Source organism: Poromitra crassiceps (assembly GCF_964638095.1).
Source record: "Poromitra crassiceps genome assembly, chromosome: 28".
NCBI lineage: Eukaryota > Metazoa > Chordata > Actinopteri > Beryciformes > Melamphaidae > Poromitra > Poromitra crassiceps.
Window position 1 is genome coordinate 6,108,998 of NC_139651.1, and position 22,377 is coordinate 6,131,374.

A 22,377-nucleotide genomic window follows, 5' to 3' on the forward strand; every position below is an offset into this window, starting at 1 on the left:
TTTAAAGATTTTAACAAGATAATTTAACTTTTTGTGTGGGAAAAACAATCAGAAATTATTATTCAAAGTAGAGTATTTTATATACATCTTGAAACATGACTTTAGGGGGTCTTTAAGCTATTCAAGTTTATTCAACTTATAGGAACTTAGCTTTTTTAAATAGGCCATAGGTACTGTATATTTCGCCTTTATTTACTGAACCACTAATTTTCTCACAAATTCACCTGAGTTTATTGGCTGTAAATAATGTTGGTCTCATTGCATTAGGAGAAATGTATTTCCACTGGAGGTTATGTTCTCCATCTTCCCCGTAATGCAAGCCATAGCCTAATTTTCCATTCCATGTCACCTACAGAAAACTGAATAACTGTACCCTAACTATTCTGTGTCCAAGAACTCTACCAGTAATGGTGATGGTTTGCAGCAGCGGTGTATAAAGTAAAGTACTCAAAAGCCATACCTGAGTAAAAGCACAGATAACTTTAGAAAAAGACTGTTACAAGTCAAAGTCATCTAGAATATTACTCTTGAGTAAAAGTCTTAAAGTAGCTAATATTTTCTGTAGCCTACTTAATCAAAAGGAATTGTCTTATTAAATGTACTTGAGTATTGGAAGTAAAAGTACAAGTAAATGCTGTTGATAAAAAAGCAAGCAAAAGACATGCCTGGGCTTGATTGGAAATCTTGTTGAGTTTTATAGCGGTTGGTAAAAAATGTTATGTTGCATTACAGCAACCAACTGGAATGGAGTGTGGATTGTGATTTATGTAACTTGCAAACTAGGAGCACTGGGGAAAACTATAGCCTACATTTTATTTGGGAAATGTAGTGGAGGAAAAGTGAGAGTTGACAGAAATATAAATAGCCTACTCAAGTAACAGATACTCTGAGAAAATACTTAGCTTAAGTACTGTACTTAAGTGGCCCCCCATGAATTTTTAGATTTTTTTTCTTTTAGTACTTCGTAGATACAAGTCGGGGAACTAAAGTATAATGCAATGCATCTTCCCATTTTGAACCAAAAAAGAAGAAGAAAACTGTCCCGTTTCTCATTTAAAACCAAAAACGGGGAGAAAAGATAAAATGGGCCTGTGTTCTCAATTTCCCCCTTTTTGGTTTAAAAGAGAAAAGGGATTATACTTCAGACCCTGGTCTTTTTTTACTTTTTTTATACCGACTTTTGATGAAATTGTCTTAACCTGATGGCACAGAAATTCAAAAGACAATTTCAAAAGATACAGAAATACCCATTGGAATAGGCGAGCACATCAATAAACTATGAATGTTTGATGGCACATGGGTTTTCTGGTCTAAAAAGTTTTTCTGGATTGTTTGGCCCCCATTACACCTGAACCTACAGAGGGGGGAAGGCTTCACCGAGGTCAAATAATTGATGCTTTTATTTCAGGACTGTGCGGTCCCAATAGCACTCTGTGGAGAAGAAATAACATGGAAACAAACCTTTTTGATATTAGAAACAATCAATCAATTTTATAATTTTTGGATATGGTGCCAAATCATAACAAGTTATCTCAAGGCGCTTTACACATAGAGCAGGTAGAAGACCAGGCTCTTTATTATTTTAGACCAAACAATTGAAACAATTCTCACATGCACTGGAGGTTATACTGTGAGGTCATGTGGCAATTGAAACAATTTTCCACCAAGAGCAGCACTTGGCGACGGTGACAAGGAAAAATAGCCCTTTTACAGGGAGCAGACGTGGCTCTTGGTGGACGTTCGTCTGGCAACACAAAAACTGAGCTCTCTGCAAAGTATTTCAGTATCCAAGCGTTTTGGTGTAATAATCTCTCCACAAGTATCTTGATTTGACTATTTATTAGACTCATCTACAAAATATGGAAACATGAAAAACTAACGCCATCACCAAGAAGCAATCTTGTGAAAATCCTAAAAGTTTATGAAAATGTCACTGAATAAGTCAGAATTTCCATGCAGTTTGAGTCTATCTGCATATAGAGTCCAGAATGAAAGGATCTCATGAAGGTATATTTAGTCCACATTCGATTAGATTTTGTCTCTCTGTCTGACCTTAACAAATAAAAATAAAAAAATCTAATTGTGATTATTTCGACTGATATTGCAATTGTGATATGATTTGCAATATTAGAGGGAATGATGATTTTTTTCCATCATCTCATTTTCAAATAAACATTTATTCAATTGATTATGGTGTAATTTTGGCAGGGATCTCCACAGCCCCAATCTGTACCAAACAGATATGTTTTCTTACGTCTGGAGAATATAGGCCAGATCTCTTCAGCACGACGATATAAAATTTAAAATGGTATTTTGACACACATTTAACCATTAACAAATATGTGTTTATTAAAAAGGAACCCCATTAGCTGACGCCTAGACAACAGCTAGTCTTCCTGGGGTCCTCCTGCTTTTTGAAAATGGCAGTAGACCATAATTATTACTATTTCTATAAAGTTTTGATTAACTGTTCAGCCCTAATCTGACCCAAATGTGAAAATATTTTTATGGCAAGATATGATTTTGTCCTGATTCCATGAATATCAGTATTATAGGCAGACACATAAGAGAAACTATACGTATGATCAAAACAGTCATTCTTCTACCTTCTGTGTGTTCACTTCTGAAATAATGTGAAAAGTTGAATAATTCCTCAATTTGCTGGGGACCCCCTGGAAACCCATCAAGGAACCCTGGTGGTCCCCAGACCCCATGTTGAGAACCACTTGACTGGTGTAAGTGTATCACTTAACTGGAGCTGTAGTCAAGCGAAACAGGTCTATCTATCAGTATGTTTTACAAAAACTACCCACCACTTCCAAAACTGTAATCCTCTCTCTTTTCCTACAGACTGCGGCTCTATAATATATAATAGGGATTTTAGGGTGAGCTGTCCCTTTAATGTGGTCAGTTGCCATGGTGCTGTGTGCTCTTCCTGTATGTTCTTGTTGTCAGTTGTCATGGTGCTGTGTGGTCTTCCTGTAGTTGTTGCGGTTGATCTTCCTGAAGGAGCTGAAGGCGGGGCTTGAGGTGGGGTTGGAGGCGGGGCTAGAGGTTGGGTTGGAGGCGGGGCTGGCCTGATGGCTCTTCTCCTCCTCCACAGCTTTTTCTTGTTGGCCCCACTTCCTCTTCCTCTCCCTAGCCTCTGGAGGCCTGCCGGCTGCCCTCAGCTCAGAGTCCTCCTGGTAGGGATGTTAATGATTAATCGACAATCAATTAATCGAATTTGACCGATCAACAATATTAACTGATTAATCGACAATGTAGGCTATGTGCTTTTTTTGTTTTATTGCTGAAATGATTTAACACCATAATGGCGATATTTAACTTTCACCGCTTATACAGAGGAAGAAGCTTTGCCAAGCAAGCAGGCAGAAAGTTCAGTTTGGGAGAATTACAGCCAAAAAGACAACAGTATTCATTGTAACATCACTGAGGATACGTCCCAGTTATGCATCCATGCGATGTTTTTTTTCTTTATTAGTTAGCCTGGCCTAGCCAGTGACTCATAGGAATAGACTATGTGACAACCAGGAAAGACTAGTGACTACTGGAGAGTCAGTTGACAGCCGGAACAGGGACGGCACCCGGGTAGCAGTATGGGTTAGCTCCCCAGCCTGCGTCTTCCGTGAGGAAGAAGCCCAACAACCCACGAGAGGCCTTTTAGGAGGGCCATTCAAGCCGCAAGTGGAGACTGCAGTGCCACCAAGTACTGGTACTGCATGGTGTCCACTAAGATACCATCACCTCGGAATGAGATGTTTGGAGCGGGGGAGTCTGGTGCAGCGCACAGGTCGTAGACCTGGTGAGACGAGGGAGGAACCCGGCCGGTTGGCAACCCACAGAGCCCGGTCCCTCTACGTACCAGAGCCCTCCCCCCTCCCCCGGTCCCAGCAGAGTAGTTCCGGAGCAGCGGATTGAGTGGCCCTGACCACGTGACCACCTTCGACCCTTCCTATAGGGCTGACCGTGGGTAGCTACTGGGACGTAAGTTGGGGCTTGGCCAGCCCCGGCTGCGTCACCTGGGCGAGGGTGTATGATGTTGCGAGACCCGAAACATCCTATGACCCCAGGGTACATCACTGAGGATACGTCCCAGTTATGCATCCATGTGATGTTTTTTTTTCTTTAGTAAACACTGTAATACAATGTTAAAGTATAGCACATCTACACGCACAATGACAGCTAAGTTTGGTTGGTGATTAACTTGTTGAGTAGGCCTAAAGACAGGTGTGAAAACATGCATTTTGTATTTTCTATTTTGTATGTCAAAAGCTATTTATATAATGATTAATTGATTAATAGGCCGTTAACATGACCACTTAATCAATTAAGGCAATTGATTCAAATTTGCGTCCCTACCTCCTGGTCTAGGTTGCCTCTCTCCTTGGCCTGTTCCCTGCTCTCCTCTTTAACCTGGCTCCTTCTCTGAGCCGTGGCCTCCTCCTCCTCCTCCTCCTCCTCCAGGTGAGTCAGGCTCATCCCTCGCTCCTTGCCCCCGGCGGGCTTGGACTCAGCGGGGTGCCCCTTCTCTGCCCGGCCCGGCCTGGAGAAGAGGATTTTGTGCTGGGAGCTGCAGGCATCTTGACCCTGGTCGTCGTGAGAGCTTAGGGGCTCCTGTAGGGATGAAAAACGATTACGGGTTTAATGATATAAAGTTTAAACCGTGATTAAATTCCTGGCAGTTAGTATCTGGGAACCCAGAGTCTATTTCTTTTTAACTCTTCATTGTACAAGTAAAAGTGAACCCTAACCCAGAGTCCATCAGTCTGACGACGCAAACACACTGGATCCGAAAGCGGTGGTGCGTGTAAATTCAGCTCGAGCAGAAGCCTGGCCGTTCACACCAGAAGCGCTCTGTTTTGCTCCGCGCCGGTCACAGCTTGTACTGACTTCATGCCTGGCTGCACGCAACTTGCATCAAAAATAGACCAGAGGACTCCAAGGCTTATAAAATAACTCTTCAGCCGGAGGCGGAACTTGCCATCTTCGGCTGTTCTGAATCCTCTCTGCTCCTCCCTACGGCTGTGCAACAGTCTCTGACGCAGGGGACGATCGTCACCAAGAAACTCATTCTGAAGGAGTGGAAATCCCCCTCCCCACCTTCTTTTCGGCTGTGGCTGGCGGACATGGTCTCGGTCGTGCGTATGGAGAGGCTCCGGTTTCTGAGGACCAACTCACTTAGGAAGTTCTCAACTGTTCGGGGCCCGTTCCTGGCCTACTTTGATGAGGTCAGAAACAACGAGTAACTCGCCCAGCTGACTTCTCAGGGACTCCCTGCATAGGATTTCATGTACAGCATGTCTTGTAAGCATTTATGTATCTTATGTGGCCGGTAGCATGTTATAGTGATGTAATGTTGGTATGTTGTTGTTTTTGTTTGTTTTGTTTTGTTTTTGTGTATATGTGTGTCTGAGTTTGTTTTGCTTTTGTCTGTTCTAAAAATTGAAAAATAAAAACAAAATATTGAAAAAAAAATGAAAAAAAAATAGACCAGAGGCGGAAACTCTCGCTGCAGAACTCCGCGGCCGGTGTGACCGGTCTGATCTGTTGACAAGGCCGCCGAAATGAAACTGCCTGCGTTTCCAGATGCTTCGCCTCGTTTCAGTTTCCAGTGTTCGCGCCGTAAGACTCTGGGACAGACGGCCCATATTTCAGCGTTTCAGGGGTGGAGACCGCGCCAAGACTTCCGCTTGTTCAGTCCAACGAGCGACGACGTCTCATATGCAGGTATCTGTTTCTAGAGATTTAGCCGAAATGCCTCTGGACTGAAAACACCTACAACTGATAAACTCCACCTCCATTCTCGCGTCAATCAGACTGTAAACAATGACCACGGCGCACGGAAGAAGCGGAAGTCTTGGCGCAGACGTCGTCAGACTGATAGACTCCGGGTTCCATGATTGGTATTACAGTTTCAAATTTGAATTATCATTAAAACCGCGCTTGATTACCGCACTTAACTCATTGAGTGCCAGCCACTTTTGGAGAACGGACGCTCCCAGTGCCAGAGTTTCAGAGCGTTTTCAGTGATTTCTCGAGGCCCACAGAATATTGTGTGATATTACTATGTAAACACCGAACACGCAAAAAGAACAAGGAGACTCTATTGTATCATCAGCAAAAAAAAGTTTATTGATACCATTTTCCGTTCTTTAGTTATCAGCCGGAGAAGATAGGTCAAAAACAGCAAAAATATGCTTTTCTATCAGGAAGCTGAGATATTCAGCCTTTTGTGAAATGCATTATTTCAAGCACATTCACTCACTCTAGCTAATATTTTCTGATGATGTGACCTGGTTTAGTTCTGTGGTGCATGCGCGCCCCACCCCCCTGCCCCCCCCTCTCCCCGCCTCTCCCCGAGTCAGCTGCCAACTCCTCCCCACACGCACAAAGTCTATTCGGAGCCTCTGTTTTTGCGCCGCGCAGCTCCTGGCAGCTCACAGCAGCAATGAGGAAATGCCCAACGCGACTGCAGGTAAGGGTTGGCCCTTCGGCGTTGGGTGCTGCCTTTCTGGTGGGTACTCGTGTGAAGAAACTATGCAGACAGACAGACAGGCAGAGGAGCTGCAGTTGTGTGCGCGGATTGATTGCTGTTGGCAAGCAGCCCAGAGCCATCTACATGATGGCTCTGTCTAGCGCGGTTTGTCTTTGATCACGGCTTTGTGAAGGCTGTATTCCTGACACTTCTGTCATCTGGAGAGCACTGTCGCCACCTAATGGCTCGGTAAAATAGGTTATAGACATTCAACATGTCCCAAAATGTTACAGGACATAGATCTGGCTTCGATGGACCCCCCCCCGTCAAAAAACGCAATTGACGACAATCGTCGTCTTTGGCACTCTACGTCAGTATTTGAATTGACGACAGCTGTCGTCATTGGCACTCAATGAGTTAAGAGGGTAAATACTGTCCATCATCAAACACAGTTAGCAACAGTCTCCTTGGTGTCGGTGAAATGGTTTCAGTGAGTGTATCAGTCCTTTTTGGGTCTGCGTTTTCAATATAAAACTTGGTGAAATGATTTGAGTAGATCAGTACTGTTTGAACATTTTCAGCACATTCTAACAATACCGTGATAATACTGATAACTGTGATCATTTTGTATAAATATGAAATTCTACCGTTTCATCTCTAGGCTCCGTCGGCTGCTTCCTGTGCTGCAGGCTGCCCAGGAATGTGTGGGCGGCCATGTTGTTTTGGCGCTCGCTGCTCAGGGCCACGTCCTCCAGGTTGTAGTAGGTCCAGCGCTCGGGGTGCGCCAGGTAATCCGGCGCTCCTCTCTTCCCCGCCGGGGCGGCGCTGCTCGGGGGAGTCCGGCCCGTCTTGCTGCTGGTATCAGAATCAGAATCAGATAAACTTGATTTGATATTGATTTATTGGAGGCATAAAAAATACTCAAGTAGATGTAACTGAGTAAATGCACTTGAGTACTACCCACCTCTGGCTGCTGGTAAGCGGGCGTGGCGGTGGGGGCGCGGGGCGAGCGAACACCCCGTCGATAACGTTGTCCTCGCCCATCGATGAAGAGGCCAGCTTGGCGACACTGTCCAGGCACTCAAAGATACTGTTGCTGCGGCTGGAGAAACTCGAGCTGCCCCCCTTCAGGCTGAAGGAGGTCTGGGCAGCAGCACCGCCCATTTCAACCTCTCCACCGCCATCATCATCATCATCTGAGGAGGAGGAGGTCAGGTCTTTGAGCTCCGTGTGAAAGGGCACACTGCTGGGCTCTTCTTCAGGCTCCGAGTCATCGCTCAGTGACAGGTTGCCTGGCAGAGCGATGTCATTGTGGGACTTCTTGCCGTGGGCACTGCCATTTTCCTGATCGCACATGTTCTCATGAAGACGAGGCTCGGCTAGATCAAGAGCCTGCAAAGGGTTAACAGAAGATGTGTGTTGGTTGACAAACAGAGGCTTAGAATCAGGGTTCCCACTAGGGGTGGGGGGAAAAATCGATTCACCTAAGTATCGCGATTTTTAATGTCATGATTTTTTTAATCGATCTTTTATTCCAGAATCGATAATCGCAATAAAAATATATTTTTTTTTAATTTTTTTTTGGTGCTTGCAGTCAGGCCACTCACTGAACAGCAGGCCAGGCGCCGCCTACTGGTTTACTAGTGGTTTTATTACTTTATTAGTCTGAAGTAATAATTACACTTCAGGGTTAAAGTGGGTGCATCTCATTGTAAAATTGGACTTCAAATGGCCCAAATCTGGCTTCAAACGGCCCAAATTGGGCTTCAAACGGCCCAAATTTCACACGCGTCGGCCCATATCGGCCTGGCCTGCTTGGTATCTAATGCCCGGCCTGAATTATGATCCCAGTCCGCCCCTGTTTTTAACTATAATTATCGCCCAGCCCTACTCATGATATATAATATACAGTCTCTAGTGTATGATTCAACTTTTCCCATGTTCTAATCTAGTGTAAAAAAGCAAACAAACTGAAAAAAGAAAAGAAAAAAATAAACAAAAATCGCAATAAATCGTAATATCGAATCGCAATAATCGTAGAATCGCAATACTTAAGAATCGCAATATAAATCGAATCGGCACCCAAGAATCGTGATAGTATCGAATCGGGAGATAAGTGAATCGCCACAGCCCTAGTTCCCACACATTTTCATGAAAAACATTTCCAGGACTTTTCAAGGATCGACAATAGAATTTCCATGTAATGTGAGGCGGTGACATTATCACTACACTACACTGGACAAAAGCCCTAGACAATACTAACCTGGCAGGTCTGCAGCTCCTTCGTTATCAATAGCTGTACAGATCTGTGTCAAAACCCTGCAACATCACATACAGACAACAATCAAGCACATGACAGGTTCAACAGAAATGTGTTTATCTGTTCCATTTATTTGCATTACATTCTATTCTATTATACACACCTATATTACTGTATATACAGGCCTATAGACAATGTATGGAAGGGATGCAAAGTCATGGAGAGAAAAAGGTGACAGATATCAGTCCAGGGGAGATATAAAACCACTCAGAAATCCTCCTATTTTGGGATGAAAAATGTGACTGTCACCTAAAGGTGACTAGTTTGCATCCCTGATATATATATGTAATCAAGTTCCGCCCCCCTCCCCTGCTGTCCTGTCATTGCTCCACCCCCTCTGTCAATCTGGGGAGAGTTATAGACCATAGCACATGCTTCCTCCGATACATGTGCAGTCGCCAGCTGCTTCTTTTCACCTGACGGCGAGGCATTTCAACGGCAGAACACAGCGCGTGGGAGGATCACGCCATTCCCCTTGGTTCCCCACCAGACCAGAGGAGGCGCTAGTGCAGCGACAAGGACTCATAACCCACCGGCTTCTCTCACCCGCAGACACGGCCGTCGGCCAATCGTGTCTGTAGGAACTTACTGACCCAGCCGGAAGTACCGCTGCCGGGAATTGAACACGGGTTTCCCGCGGTGGAGAGTGCCTTTACCTCTAAATGGTAAATGGTAAATGGCCTGCATTTATATAGCGCTTTTATCCAAAGCGCTTTACAATCAGTAGGTAGTCTACATTAGGGGTGGGAATCGCTGAGTAGCTCACGATACGATATCGTCACGATACTTGGCCCTCGATAACGATATATCACGATACTGCGATACTGCGATACTGCGATATATTGGAAGACGATACATCACGATACCTGTGTAACAAGTGAAAAAAATACCTCTGAAGGCAAAAAATCATGTATTATGCATTTATTAGCAGAATTGACATGAACTCTCTGAGTTCACTCACTCACTCATACCATTTTCGATACCACGGAGGAAAAGTTACACATTAAGTCTTTTTATTATTACTATTAAAACAAGAAAACCTATATAACCTACCTATCTACCTATATAATTTCTAAAAGTAGATATTAATGATCAAACATTTCCATTCATGTAGCCTACAGTAGTTATGTTTTTGTTTCAACTACAAACATAAATAAAGTCAACTTGAAACTATGTTTCAACTACCACACACAGCATAATATTTTAGCCTGTTTATTAAAAAAAAAAAAAAAAAAAAAAAAAAAATAATAATAATAATAATAAACATATCGATACTTGGCGCCAGTGTATCGATAACGTATCGCGGGTGGAAATATCGCGATAACGTGGGTATCGATATTTTGTCCCACCCCTAGTCTACATTCACCCATTCATACACCGATGGCGGCAGGCTGCCACGCAGGGTGCCTACACACCATCGGGAGCAAGGAGGGTTAGGTGTCTTGCCCAAGGACATAACGACAGCAGCTGGGAGGGAGCGGGGATCGAGCCGCCAACCCTTGCGTCATTGGCCGACCCGCTCTACCTCCTGAGCTAAAGCCGCCCCCCACCTCTACACTACCCAGACGCCCCCTGTATTTTATATTTCTGGTGTAGTGTCCGTTTGTGTGAGAGGGTATCTTACTGGGCTTGCAGACTCACAGGTTCTCTATGAAGCTTTGGAGGAGGTTGTTTGGTTCAAGCATGACGACCTCCCGACACACTGGCATCGTGTTCTCATCCACCAATCTGAAACACCGGACATTTAAAACCAACATCCAACAAATTAACAACCACCCAGAAATCATTCACATATAAGTGCCCTATTGGGATGAAAAAGGTGGTTATACCATGGTCTGGGCGAATACTCTTTTTCTGATTGGCTGGCAGTTGTGGGTTAAAACAGTTTAACACAAGACACAGACAACCGGTGCAAAACGAACGCGCGACCTGGCTCCCCTCTCTCAAAAGCGGGGTGAATCTCACTCTCACACCGGTGGTACGGTAAAAGCTGTGACCTTTGGCATGTTTGGCCGGAAAGGGAAACCAAATCATTATGGGGTTCATAGTTGAGTGTAACACCGGCCAGTACTATCCGCCATCACAGACATTTATTCGGTTCAGGATCCGTGAAGATGACTTAATTTACAAAAATGCATTTTTCTTCGCTTTTTGAGGACAGACGGATGTTTTCAGTGAAACTACCTACATTCAAGTGTCAATAACTAAACGGATGAAGGTAGAATCAAACTTTTTTCTATGAAAGTAGATGTTCCCTTCTTTCCTTTGAGATATTCGGTAAATAGTAATAGTAAAAGTAAATATTCTGTGGGTCTTGGAAAATTTGTGAAAATTATCAGAAACCCTGGCGGTGGCTGGCGACTTTTCCTTTGAAACTCTGGCGGGGAATGAGTTAAAACAGTCACTCACTCTCACTTTCTCTCTCTCTCACTCACACACACACACACACACACACACACACACACACACACACAGAGAGAGAGAGAGGCGTGTTCTGTCAGATATAGTAGGTCTCACTATAGCATAACTGGTATGAACAGCTGTTGTAATGTGCCCCATACAGGCGCTACATGTTAGCTCCTTCGTTATCAATAGCTGTAGAGATCAGCGCCAAAACCCCGAAAAATCACATACAGACAACAATCAAGGCACATGGCAGGTTCAATAGAAATACGTTTAGCCTTTGTAGCATTTACGTTAGCTACAAAGCCTGCATGTCAGACAGGTTTGTTCTGTTGAGACGACTAACCTAGTTAGCGTACTAGTGCTAACACATTGATGACTAAGTTAGCATGCTAGTGCTAATGGTGCGAACACATTGATATGACTAGTTAGCATGCTAGTGCTACATAGATTGAAGCTGCATATCAGTTAATCCACATCTCATAGCCGACAGGCTAAAGTCTTGGCATTCTGGATCATGCCATACATTTAACAAGTACATTTAAAAGTAATTAAATTTACTTGCCAGTTGCGATAGGTGTGATATCCGGCGGGGATATTACGATATTATGCACAAAACGCTAACGCAGCTAGGCATAAAAGCTAGGCAGTCACTCACAGCAGCTGAGTACTATAAAGTGAGCAGCAGCAGAATCGTTTGGACTTCCGGGCTGGATTTTTCAAAATAAAAGCGTGCATTCAAACTCGATGTCACACAAGCGATGTCACACAAATTTAATTGTGTTACCTTCTCGGCATTCGGCAGCTTCTCGGCTCCAGACCGTAGTCGGAACACGCTGCCGGTCAGGGTTAGCTGGTAACAGCTGCATCCGGACCTCCACTGATGGGTCAGTGTGAAGTGAGCAGGAATTTCTGAGCAGGAATTTCTGACTTCCGGTCAGGATCTTTCAAAATAAATGCTGTCATTTAAAATCGATAAAATACACAAATTGAAGTGATGTCACACAAATTGAATAAATACTGATAGAGAATGAAATTCCACAGCCAAAAGGTCCAAGGTTTCAGAATGGGTGTCTCACCGACCATGATTTTGGGGGCAATAAAATGAGGATGGTCAGTTGTGTCAGTGAGAGACTCTCTGCTGGTGGTGGGGAGTTGTTCTTTATCAAGGGTTGGGTGTAACAATGATCTAGCCCATTCCTCCTGAGTCATGAGCTTGGACAAATCCTCACGGGAGAGTCTATGTCTCGGGTCTATTTTTGTTTGCCTTCGTTTATATTGTTTTTCTATTCCATCAATATCTCTGATGTCAGGTTGTGAGGAGGATCGTGGCCGTGTGCCATAATCCTTGCCTGACCTGTGATGGCGAGAGAGACTGCTCTTACTGAATTCATCTGGGTCTATATCCAGTCTCTTTAAGATGCTATGTTTTGTTTTACTGTCCTTCGGTTTAGCACCTGCTTCAGTTGGGCTGTATTTTGGGCGCTGTTCTGCTGCTTCAGTGGAGGAGAGTGATTGGTTGGATGGTTGGCCGCTCACTCCTCCTTCTTGCTCATGGGCTCTGGCTGCCGCGTTATCATTTAAACAAATTGCTTCTGTGCATGCTATTAGCTCTAACATTTGGTCATTATCATTTTCCTCCTCTGACTCTGAGGAAACACATTGTTTAGAATATAAACGCGTGCCAGTGGGCTCTGTGTCTGCAAACCTATCACAATTGATACCGCTGTTTCATAGATGTCTAATGAAAGACTGGGGAGTCACGTGATTGTTTTTCACACAGTGCAGATGCATGAGGGCAGACGCTTTTTTGCGGTGTTTTCAGGGAATTTTGCTGAGATCCGGACTATATCTGTTTGTTTCAGTTCCAGGATAGGACTTTCTGCTCCCTCTGCCTGGAATGAACTGCAAAAAACCCTAAAACTAGCTAACCTCATCACCTTTCCTGATTTTAAAACTCACGTCGCAGACTTTTTAAAGAATGTGATGGGTCAATGTCACTGCTTTTCTGTATAAAGTGTTTTTAATATCTTGTATGCAACCCCTCCGCATCCAACCCCCTTTTCCTCATTCCTACCTTTTACCCTAACCCCCTCTACCCCCCCCCCCCCCCCCCCCCCCATCTCATCTCCCGTTTTTCTTAACTGCTCCAACCCACATTCAATTCTCCTCATGACTGTATTGCCTTTTATGTTCTTGTTGTGCTTGCATCTTGTTTTTTGTTTTTATGGATGTTGCCATTTTGGCCAGGTCTTACTCGAAAAAGAGATCTTGGATCTCAAGTAATTTTCCTGGTGAAATAAAGGTGAAATAAAAAAAATAGATATGATTATACTGAGTTTGTCGGGTGCCGTTGTTTTGACAATTTTATCAATCATATCTGTCATTTCTGGCGTTAGAGCCTTATTCTTTTTAACATCAGAGCAAGGCACTCTCGCTGTGTTGCCTTGGGGAGGCTGGTGCTTTTTAGCTACCCGCTTCCATCCTCTTATGCATTCTGTAACACAAGACTCTGACCAGCCGAGGTTGATTGACTGTCTGGCTGCAGTCTGCATGTACATAATTTTGTCTTTATCAAATGAGCCTCCTATAGGCCAGAGGCCTTGGCTACATTTAGTAAGATCATGGGTGAAAGGTATGACATAGTTTTCTCCACGTTGCAAACGGACTATGTCGGCACATGAACCAGGTGGTACCAGAGGGACCTTTGCTTTTGTGAGCTGTTTGCGAATATCTCTCGCCCTCAAGCGTTCCGCCTTTGGCAGTGGACAAGGTTCCGGTTCCCCACATTTGGACTGATTTTTACCCATTATCTAGATTCTCTGTCACAGAGTCAACACATCTAGATTTATACTGTATATATCAGTCTCATCATCATGCTTCTATTTAAGCGCTCAGGGTGTCAAAACTCTTGTCTCAAAGGCGGGTGAGGAGCAGAGAGAATAGCTGCAGCTTTCTTATCTTATGTTTTCCATTTCTTCTAGGGCCTGTGTTTCTGGAACTGGCATCTGTCCTTGTTGTGTGTGCGTTTGGAATGAGCTTACCAGAGGGCCGCAGGGAATTTTTGGTTGGATGTAGTATTGGGTCTGCTGTATCTTACTTGACCTCCTTAGTGGGGTGGAGGTGCTTTTCCCGGGGAATTTATGCGTTGGTTGTAGTTTTGGTTCTGCAATATCTCGCTTGACCTCCTTGTTGGGGCGGAGGTGCCTTGTCCAGGGCTCTGACTGAGCCCGCTTTGTCTGTGAATCAAAAAAACTTGTGACAGATCATTTGTTCTTTTCCCAGATGTTATTTGTTAGTTTGACAAACAGTTAGGGAATACTTCATTGCGAACTTCCATATTTTACAATTATTGTACTCCTTTAATTTTGGCTCTTGAGAAATGTATGGATTTGGAAATGTATGAATTTGTTCACCTTTGCTGTTTATAATGCTTTTGGTTTCATTAGTATGGTTGTGGGGTTCTTTCAGACCGTATCAATTATTGCCTAGGCTCTCTCACGTGTTTGCCGCAGTTTCCCAACTGGACTATGCTAGTCGCTGCTAATGCAGCCTTCTGGCCTTTTGAGGCAATATGTGATAACGCTTCTCAGGCTCTCTTGCCGTGCAGCTTAAAGGAGCACTCTGCCCATTTTCAACCAGCTTTGTATCATTAGAACATCAGTAGTATATCAGAAAACTGTAAACTGTTTTGATAAACTGTCAAACTAGATGAATGATGAATAGTTTGACAGTTATTGAGAGTTGATTTGAGTTAATGAGTTATTAATTTGAGTTAGTGTGGACCAGTGATGTCACTGGTCCACACTTTAACACTCAATAACTGTCAAATTAAATGACAGACTTCAAAACCGTTTACAGTTTTCTGATATACTACTGATGTTCTAATGATACAAAGCTGGTTGAAAATGGGCGGAGTGTTCCTTTAACACTGGACCATCCTGGTCACTGCAAAATACAGCCTGTCAAGAGAGTTTCTAATGGTCCTGAGGTCATCTGTATTATTTACATTGGGGCGTCCCCCCTTTGTCTCAAGAAGCCCACAAAATACTAACTTAGGTTATTTTATATCAGACAAACAGTTAGGTAAGGAATTATTAAATTTAATTCAACTTACCAAACTGTTTGTAGATATCCGTTCTTCGTGTCGCCAATTGATAGAGAATGAAATTCCACAGCCAAAAGGTAAACAGTGAACCACTTGAAGGAAACCAGTTGAAATGAAATGATGGAGCCAGGAGTCAGAAGAAGTCGTCTGATATGATGTATTGAACACAGATCTTGGCCAAGAGATGCACTCTTGTATATTCACGGATGGATACACAGGCTTACATACATTGAACAGAAACTCAAAGATACTTATAGGACACACATCAGATTACATGTCTTGACGCACATCAGATTACATGTCTTGACGCACACTGGAAGGCCATTCTGTAGACTCAACCTATCTGTTATTCTGGCCCTGTAGAGGGCACCGTGGCACGGTGACAGGGCACAGTGTGCGATAGAGAGGAGCTGCAAATGTCATCTAACTATGAAGTATGTCTGTGTCATAACTATATGTAACTAAAATGGAAATGTATATGAATATATTAATAACTAGTGATTGTCCAAATAAAGGCTAATGTGATGTAAATTTTCTCTATCAAATACCCATGGCAAACTGCACTCTAAATCAAATTATGTCAAATTCACTCTTGCTGACATTTGGAAAAACACATTTCCAGGCCTCCGGACACAGAGTCAGAACAGTAAAATGATCCCATTTCAAAATATCGTAGGGCAAACTCAGTGCAGTCATGTACATCAGTAGTCCCTCTATCATGCCTGACTACTGACTAAGCAAAATATATGTAAACTTCACTCTTGTTGATATTTGAAGAAAAAAAAAACATTTTACAGCACACAGTCAGAACAGACAAAAGAGCCCATTTCAAAATATCGTAGAAAATTCAAATTGTAATGCGTTGGGGCAAACTCAGTGCAGTCATGTACATCAGTAGTCCCTCTATCATGCCTATATTTTGCTTAGCCAGTAGTCAGGCATGATAGAGGGACTATTGATGCACATGACTGCACTGACTGAGTTTGCCCCAACACATTACATTTTTAATTTTTTACGATATTTTGAAATGGGGCTCTTTGGACTGTTCTGTTGTAATGTGTGTGTCTGCCTCATTGATATGGGCAGACTTTTCACAAGCACATGTGCAGAAGTGCCTATACTTTCACATAACCACATCATCCATTGTGGGTCACCTATACTTGATCATCTCTTCTATTGATGTCTTCCGAGAGGCAAATCAGCTGAGAGGCACCTATTGACTAGCGTGAAGTGGTCAGCAGGAGTTTTCTGCACAGCAGTGACCGCAACTAGACCGCAACCCGCTCCCCATTAAACAACCAATGGACGATTTGCAATGACATTGAACCCTCCCTAAAGGGACCCTGGCAATCTCATTCCATGGACGATTTGCTCATGTACTTCTGTTGAATTTAAAGTGAAACCTAGAGAATGTACGCGAATCAATACGTCTGATGGGAATGATTCAGTGTGCCTGATTGATTGATTGATTTTCTTTATTTAAGTGTCATGCTTCGAATGAAGCCCAGCCCACATGGGCTTACAGGACACTTTTACTGTTCATCATTTAAACAAACAATGATCAAAACACAAAACCAACAGAAACACCCAAAATACATACAGTAAAGTTGTACAGCATGAAAACCACCACCTGAACCTATTAAAGAGCTGTGCTTGCCTTCTATTCCAGGCCCTAGAGATAAAGTTAGCAGTCTTAAATACCTCAGTCTTAAACAACCACTCCAACTTCTGGCCATCATCTGCCCAGAAGAGCTCAGGTCATATAAAGTACAATAAAACATGAAATGAAACTCATTTGTGCCACTGGGAAGTGTGAACAAGGCAAATAAATGCATGATTCACAGTGAAAGTAACAGAAGTTAGAAAGAAGAAGTTATCTGGAAGTAAAAAAAAAAAATATGCGGATGAGGATGCGGAAAAAGGAAGGAAGCCAGTTAGAGCAGATGCTGATTAGGCAGATAACTGAATGCTTTACAACTATGATTGCTTCCCAGTCTCGCTCGGTGCTCAATATCTCTGGCCGATCCTAGCCAATCCCAAAATATAGAATAGATTTTATTCTCTATCAGTCGCCTTCCTTGGAGATACTTGAATAACTTCAGAGAGCAATGGTATCAAGTTTTGTTGTTGTTTGTTTAACTGGCTAGCTAAGCGTTGAAGCGTTTTATAAAAATCGCATTTATAAAAAAACGCATTTATGTTCCAAAAGTCAAGATTATATCCTGCTGAACCCAAATTTGCGTTGCCATAAACTTTTGTTAACCACAGACCTTATTTTATGCATTTAAGTGAAATCCCCATTCTAAAACCCCACAGACTTTTCCACTGACGAACACGGAAGTATACTTCCGGACTCATTCCTGCGGTTCTCTATGACATCATCAGTGCCTATGACATCATAAGATGATTTTGGTCAATAATGATGTCACTGATGACATCACTGATGATGTCATAGACATTGTGACATCAGTGGGACAACAATTTAAACAGACAGACAAAGCCCACTTGCTCATTTTATATAAGGAAGGATAATGGTGATGGACCCTGGTTAGAGGAGCCACCTGGGAATTTTTGCCTAGGGCCCCAATTGACATATATTGACATATAGAATCGCCACTGGTTCTGCTTGTCTATTTTCATTCAAACATTAAACTAGAGGTTCATCTTAGTGTTCTTATGCTCATTATGTTCGGTGTCATAGGTACATTTCTACTTTAATTTTTAATGTAAAAACATAACTTTATCATGCTTTTACTTTGAAGGCAAAATCACTAAACCGGAAGTGAAATCCTGCTGGACCCGAGAAGATTCTTGCTCACTTCACGCTCGTGTTGGGTGTTGCCTCTCTCTCTCCAGTCCAGTCCGAGAAGACAGTCACTCTGCCAGCCTCTCTTTCTCTCTCTCTCAGACGCCTCCTGGCCTGCTGCTGCCTGTCTGCCTGTGGTCCCGTTAACTCTGTCTGTCGGTCTGTGGTCCCGTTATCTCTCTGTCTGTCTGCCTCTGTGTCTGTCTGTCTCTCCTTCTGTCTGTCTGTGAGGATAAACACGACACACCGTCAACATGGGAGTGGAAGGCTGCACCAAATGCATCAAATACCTGCTGTTCTTATTCAACTTCATCTTCTGGGTAAGAAACACGAACCGTTACTAACGGACCAACTAACGGACCGTTGCCTGAGTCCTCTGCATCCTTTTGTTTACTAACTAGAGCCCGTGTCCGTTATAGCGCTTTGATTTAGCCTCCCCATGCACTTTCCAATGTTGCCCAAAAAACAGCAACATTACGTTACATGCTGCATCTAACGCAATCTAATCTGTTTAATGTATTATTACCGCGGGAGCTTTAAGCCCATCACACCAATCCAAACATTCGACAACAAACGCAGATGTTTTGTTTGGTGTACCATGGCTGACTGTCTGTCCTTGTTGGGAGATGTTTGGCCAGATTTCTACATAATGGTCAACCCGTGTTTGTCTGTGTGTACATGGCAGACCATTGACCAATCAAACATTAACCAACAACTGCGGCAGTTGTTGTAGAATGTTTAATTGGTGTGCCACCATGGGCTTGAGTGACTCGTGGTGGTTGAAACAGCGTACTACTACGACTTGAGCACACATGCTTTTATAAGCACCGTTATTCCAGCCTGAACTAACTAACGGTCGTCAAACACACATGTCCAGGGGGTTGCAGCAGTAGCCTATAATCCGACTTTAAAGACTCATAAACTTTAGCCGAGCAACAAACGGACATTGAAGTGTGAACATGTATTCTATTTTCCCTACAGCCATTTTAAACTAATCCGTTTATGTCTGGCGCTGTGAGTCCCAACATTTTTGGGCGGTAGACCATCTTTAGCCTGGACTGGAGGAGGGTCTTTGTGTGGGTGGGTGGGTGGGTCCTGCTGATTTCCATAGGGTGAGTCAGTCTTGTGTTGGCTGATGGTCATGGTTGTGGCAATGCGTGTGTGTGTGTGTGTGTGTGTGTGTTTTACCCCCACTGTCTAAAAACTGGGGGGACTGGGATACATTTTAGGGGGACTTAAAAAAAATAGTAATTCATGCATAAGGTTGGTAAAGCGTAGTTTGAACAACAGCGCTGTTTGTGTGAGCGTGTTCTTCGGCATCTTCTTCTGGCAACCAGCTTACAGGTGCTGAGTTAGTGTTAGAGAGATTTCAATTAAATTAATCGAATGAAAAGAAAACGATCGAAATCTTGGGGGGAATTTTTGCCACTGGATCATTGGTTTTTAGTGGGGCATTCTGAGATTTCCTGGCTAAATTCCTACACTGGTGTGTGTGTGTGTGTGTGTGTGTGTGTGTGTGTGTGTGTGTGTGTGTGTGTGTGTGTGTGTGTGTGCGTGTGCGTGCATGTCGGGGGGAGCCCTGGTGATTTCCACAGGGTGAGTCAGTCTTGTGTTGGGCTGATTTGACTCATGGAAACATTTTTGGGTGTTCAGTTAGACTTGCCCCAGTGTCAGAGCAGAGCTGCAGCCTGGTTTCACTTCAGGGGCGGATATTCATGAGGTGACAAGAGAATGGTGGCATGGAGATTTTGAGGGGTGGCAGAAACATATCCTATTTGCTGATTTAATCGTAAACAATCACATATCAATACTTGCTTGGAAAAGCCCCTAATTTGAACCGAAAAACATGACAGTATTGTGACACTGTAATGTAAATATCTAAAGGCGCTATATAGATGATAAAAGGAGCTGTCTATCAGCACCACACAGAAAACAGAAACTTAAAGTGAGGGGCTGTCTGCAATAGGCTAATTAATGAATAATTGATCGCAAGCGCGTGGCTGCATGACATTGAGTTGGCCATCTGATGATACACGAAAGAAGAAGAAGATCGCAAATTAAATAACGGTTCAACAATGGAGAAATGCATTCTCATACATGATAATAATTATATATTTTTTCTTTTGAAAATCATGTTTTGCAAATGATTTGGCCGCCCACTTGAAATACCTTTGTGGAAATAGGTACTTGGGAATGCTGGCCTATACACTTACAAATCTGGCATAATCAACATTATCACTTGGCAAAACTCAATATCCTAATAAAAAATAAAAAATAGTTAGTTAGTTAGTTAGTTAGTTAGTCTTTATTTCTGTGCCATGCCATTCCTGGATTACAAGACACCATTTTACACAAACATACTGTAAATCATCCGGGGTTATACATAATATATGAGCAAAAAAGTAAATACTATTAATACTACTACTACTACTACTACTAAATATCCTACTTTAAATCTCCTCTGAAAACCACGGCAAGGCACACAACCACACACTAAAAGACCCGCTCCACCCTGGCTCCGTGTCCCATGTGTTACTTTCAGCCGTCACTGAGCTAGACAGCTTCATCAAGGCACTCGTGAGGATATTCACTCAGGTGATGGATGACGGAAATTCACCAAGATCAAATGATCTTTCAACAGTGTTTTCAGAGCGATCAAAGATGTTATATGGTCTCATCCCTCTATTCGCTGTCAAGTGTTTTCAGAGCGATCAAAGATGTTATATGGTCTCATCCCTCTATTCGCTGTCAAGCTCCTTAGAGGGGAAGTGGAAGGAAAAAGTTGATTGCTGCTCCACATTTTTTTCCTTTTTCTGATTTCCCCCCCATTTGTACTTGGCCAATTCCCCCTGCTGCCCCACCCCCTCTGCCGATCTGGGGAGAGCCGTAGACTAGCACACGCCTCCTCCGACACATGTGCAGTTGGCAGTCGCTTCTTTTTGGAAGGATCACGGCGCCCCCCCCCCCGCCCGACCGATCAGAGGATTCAAGATTCAAGATTCAAGATTTTTATTGTCACTCCGTAGTACAAGTATCACGTGTGAAATTCTTGTGCTGTAGACTCCGTTACAACATAGTGCAAAATAACAGAGCATATAGGTGCAAAATAACAGGGCATATAGATGCAGTAAAACGAGAAACAACAAGCAATAACATTCAACTTTTTCCTTTTCTTTTGTAGCATAGACACCTTAAAACATAATTAGACATTCTGTTTGCACAGGTGCAAATAACATCACATAGGCATAATTAACATATGTAATGGTAGCAGCTACTACATGATTGTTTATTTGTGTGTGTTAAGGAGTCTCGTGGCCTGCGGGAAGAAACTGTCCCTCGGGCGATTTGTTCGTGCTTTTAGGAGGCGCTAGCGCAGCGGCCAGGACACATACCCTCATTCCGGCTTCCCACCCGCAGACACAGCCAATCGTGCCTGTATGGACGCCCGACCGAGTCGGAGGTAACACGGGGGTGCGAACCTGCAACCCTTGTGTCGGTAGGCAGGGAATCTACCGCTGCACTAGTATCCGGACGCCCGATTTCTGCACGCTTAACTCAAGCACATGGTTTGACCACTTGTAAAAATAAATAGATTAGCCTGGGATGCCTTGGTCATGAATGTATTACAATGGTTCTCATGTGTACCGTAGTGGGATGCCTCGGTACAAAGTAAATGTTACTTTGTACTTGAGTTCTTGCCCCTGCAAGGGATTTTGGTATAGATAGGCCATTGTACATTTAAAGGGATACGCCACTTTTTCAGGACTTGGTTCTCAAGGAAAATGCACAAATCACTGACGTCGTTAACCTGCAAGAACAAGCATCATATCCCTCAGAAGAGACTTCCACCATCAGCTTGTTAATGCATCACTCCTCCCTCTTAGCACTTTCCCCCATTTGAGTTAGATTGTCCCCTGGAGAGCCTGTGGGTGAGGAGGGTCTGCTGGCTCCATCAGGTCCCATCCATGTGGAGAGAAGCTCTGAAGTGGACCGCAGTGCTTCCTCCTCCCAGCTGCCTCTCTCAGCCACGCGGAGTCTGGCTCTTTAAGAAGCACCTCTTGTTTCAATAAATCACATCTTGACTCCCACAGGGTTAAGAGGTTAGAGGGGGTGGGGAGTGAGCTGTGTGTGTGTGTGTGTGTGTGTGTGTGTGTGCGTGGTGGACACCAACATATGGGTGTGTTATGGGAGGCCCCCCCCTCGCCAAGCATTCTACACCCCCCTGTGCCCTCGGCAACAGGCAGAAATAGACCCCCCACCAA

At 43.5% G+C, this 22,377-nt stretch overlaps 2 protein-coding genes across 5 annotated transcripts in view; one reads left to right on the forward strand and one right to left on the reverse strand.

Moving 5' to 3' along the window:
- Positions 1-1,439: 1,439 nt before the first annotated feature.
- tssc4 (tumor suppressing subtransferable candidate 4) lies at positions 1,440-11,884 on the reverse strand. 4 transcript variants are annotated; one of them, XM_083662091.1, is made up of 7 exons: positions 11,767-11,884; positions 10,440-10,526; positions 8,742-8,797; positions 7,443-7,870; positions 7,126-7,333; positions 4,363-4,617; positions 1,440-3,182 (listed from the first exon to the last, which is right to left on the reverse strand). In XM_083662091.1, the coding sequence occupies exons 4-7, from the start codon at positions 7,832-7,834 to the stop codon at positions 2,952-2,954; spliced, it is 1,086 nt and encodes a 361-aa protein (XP_083518217.1). In that variant the 5' UTR covers positions 7,835-7,870; positions 8,742-8,797; positions 10,440-10,526; positions 11,767-11,884; the 3' UTR covers positions 1,440-2,951. The 4 variants fall into 4 exon arrangements, with proteins under 4 accessions (XP_083518217.1, XP_083518218.1, XP_083518215.1 ...); XM_083662092.1 differs by having other exon boundaries at positions 7,126-7,330; positions 10,423-10,526; XM_083662089.1 differs by having other exon boundaries at positions 10,423-10,526.
- A 6,294-nt stretch (positions 11,885-18,178) lies between these two features.
- The window catches only part of cd81a (CD81 molecule a), a 29,836-nt gene continuing 25,637 nt past the window's right edge, over positions 18,179-22,377 (forward strand). The window contains exon 1 of the mRNA XM_083662228.1: positions 18,179-18,435. Within this exon, the coding sequence (XP_083518354.1) occupies positions 18,370-18,435 (66 nt within the window). The 5' untranslated portion in view covers positions 18,179-18,369. The remainder of the gene's footprint in view (positions 18,436-22,377) is intronic.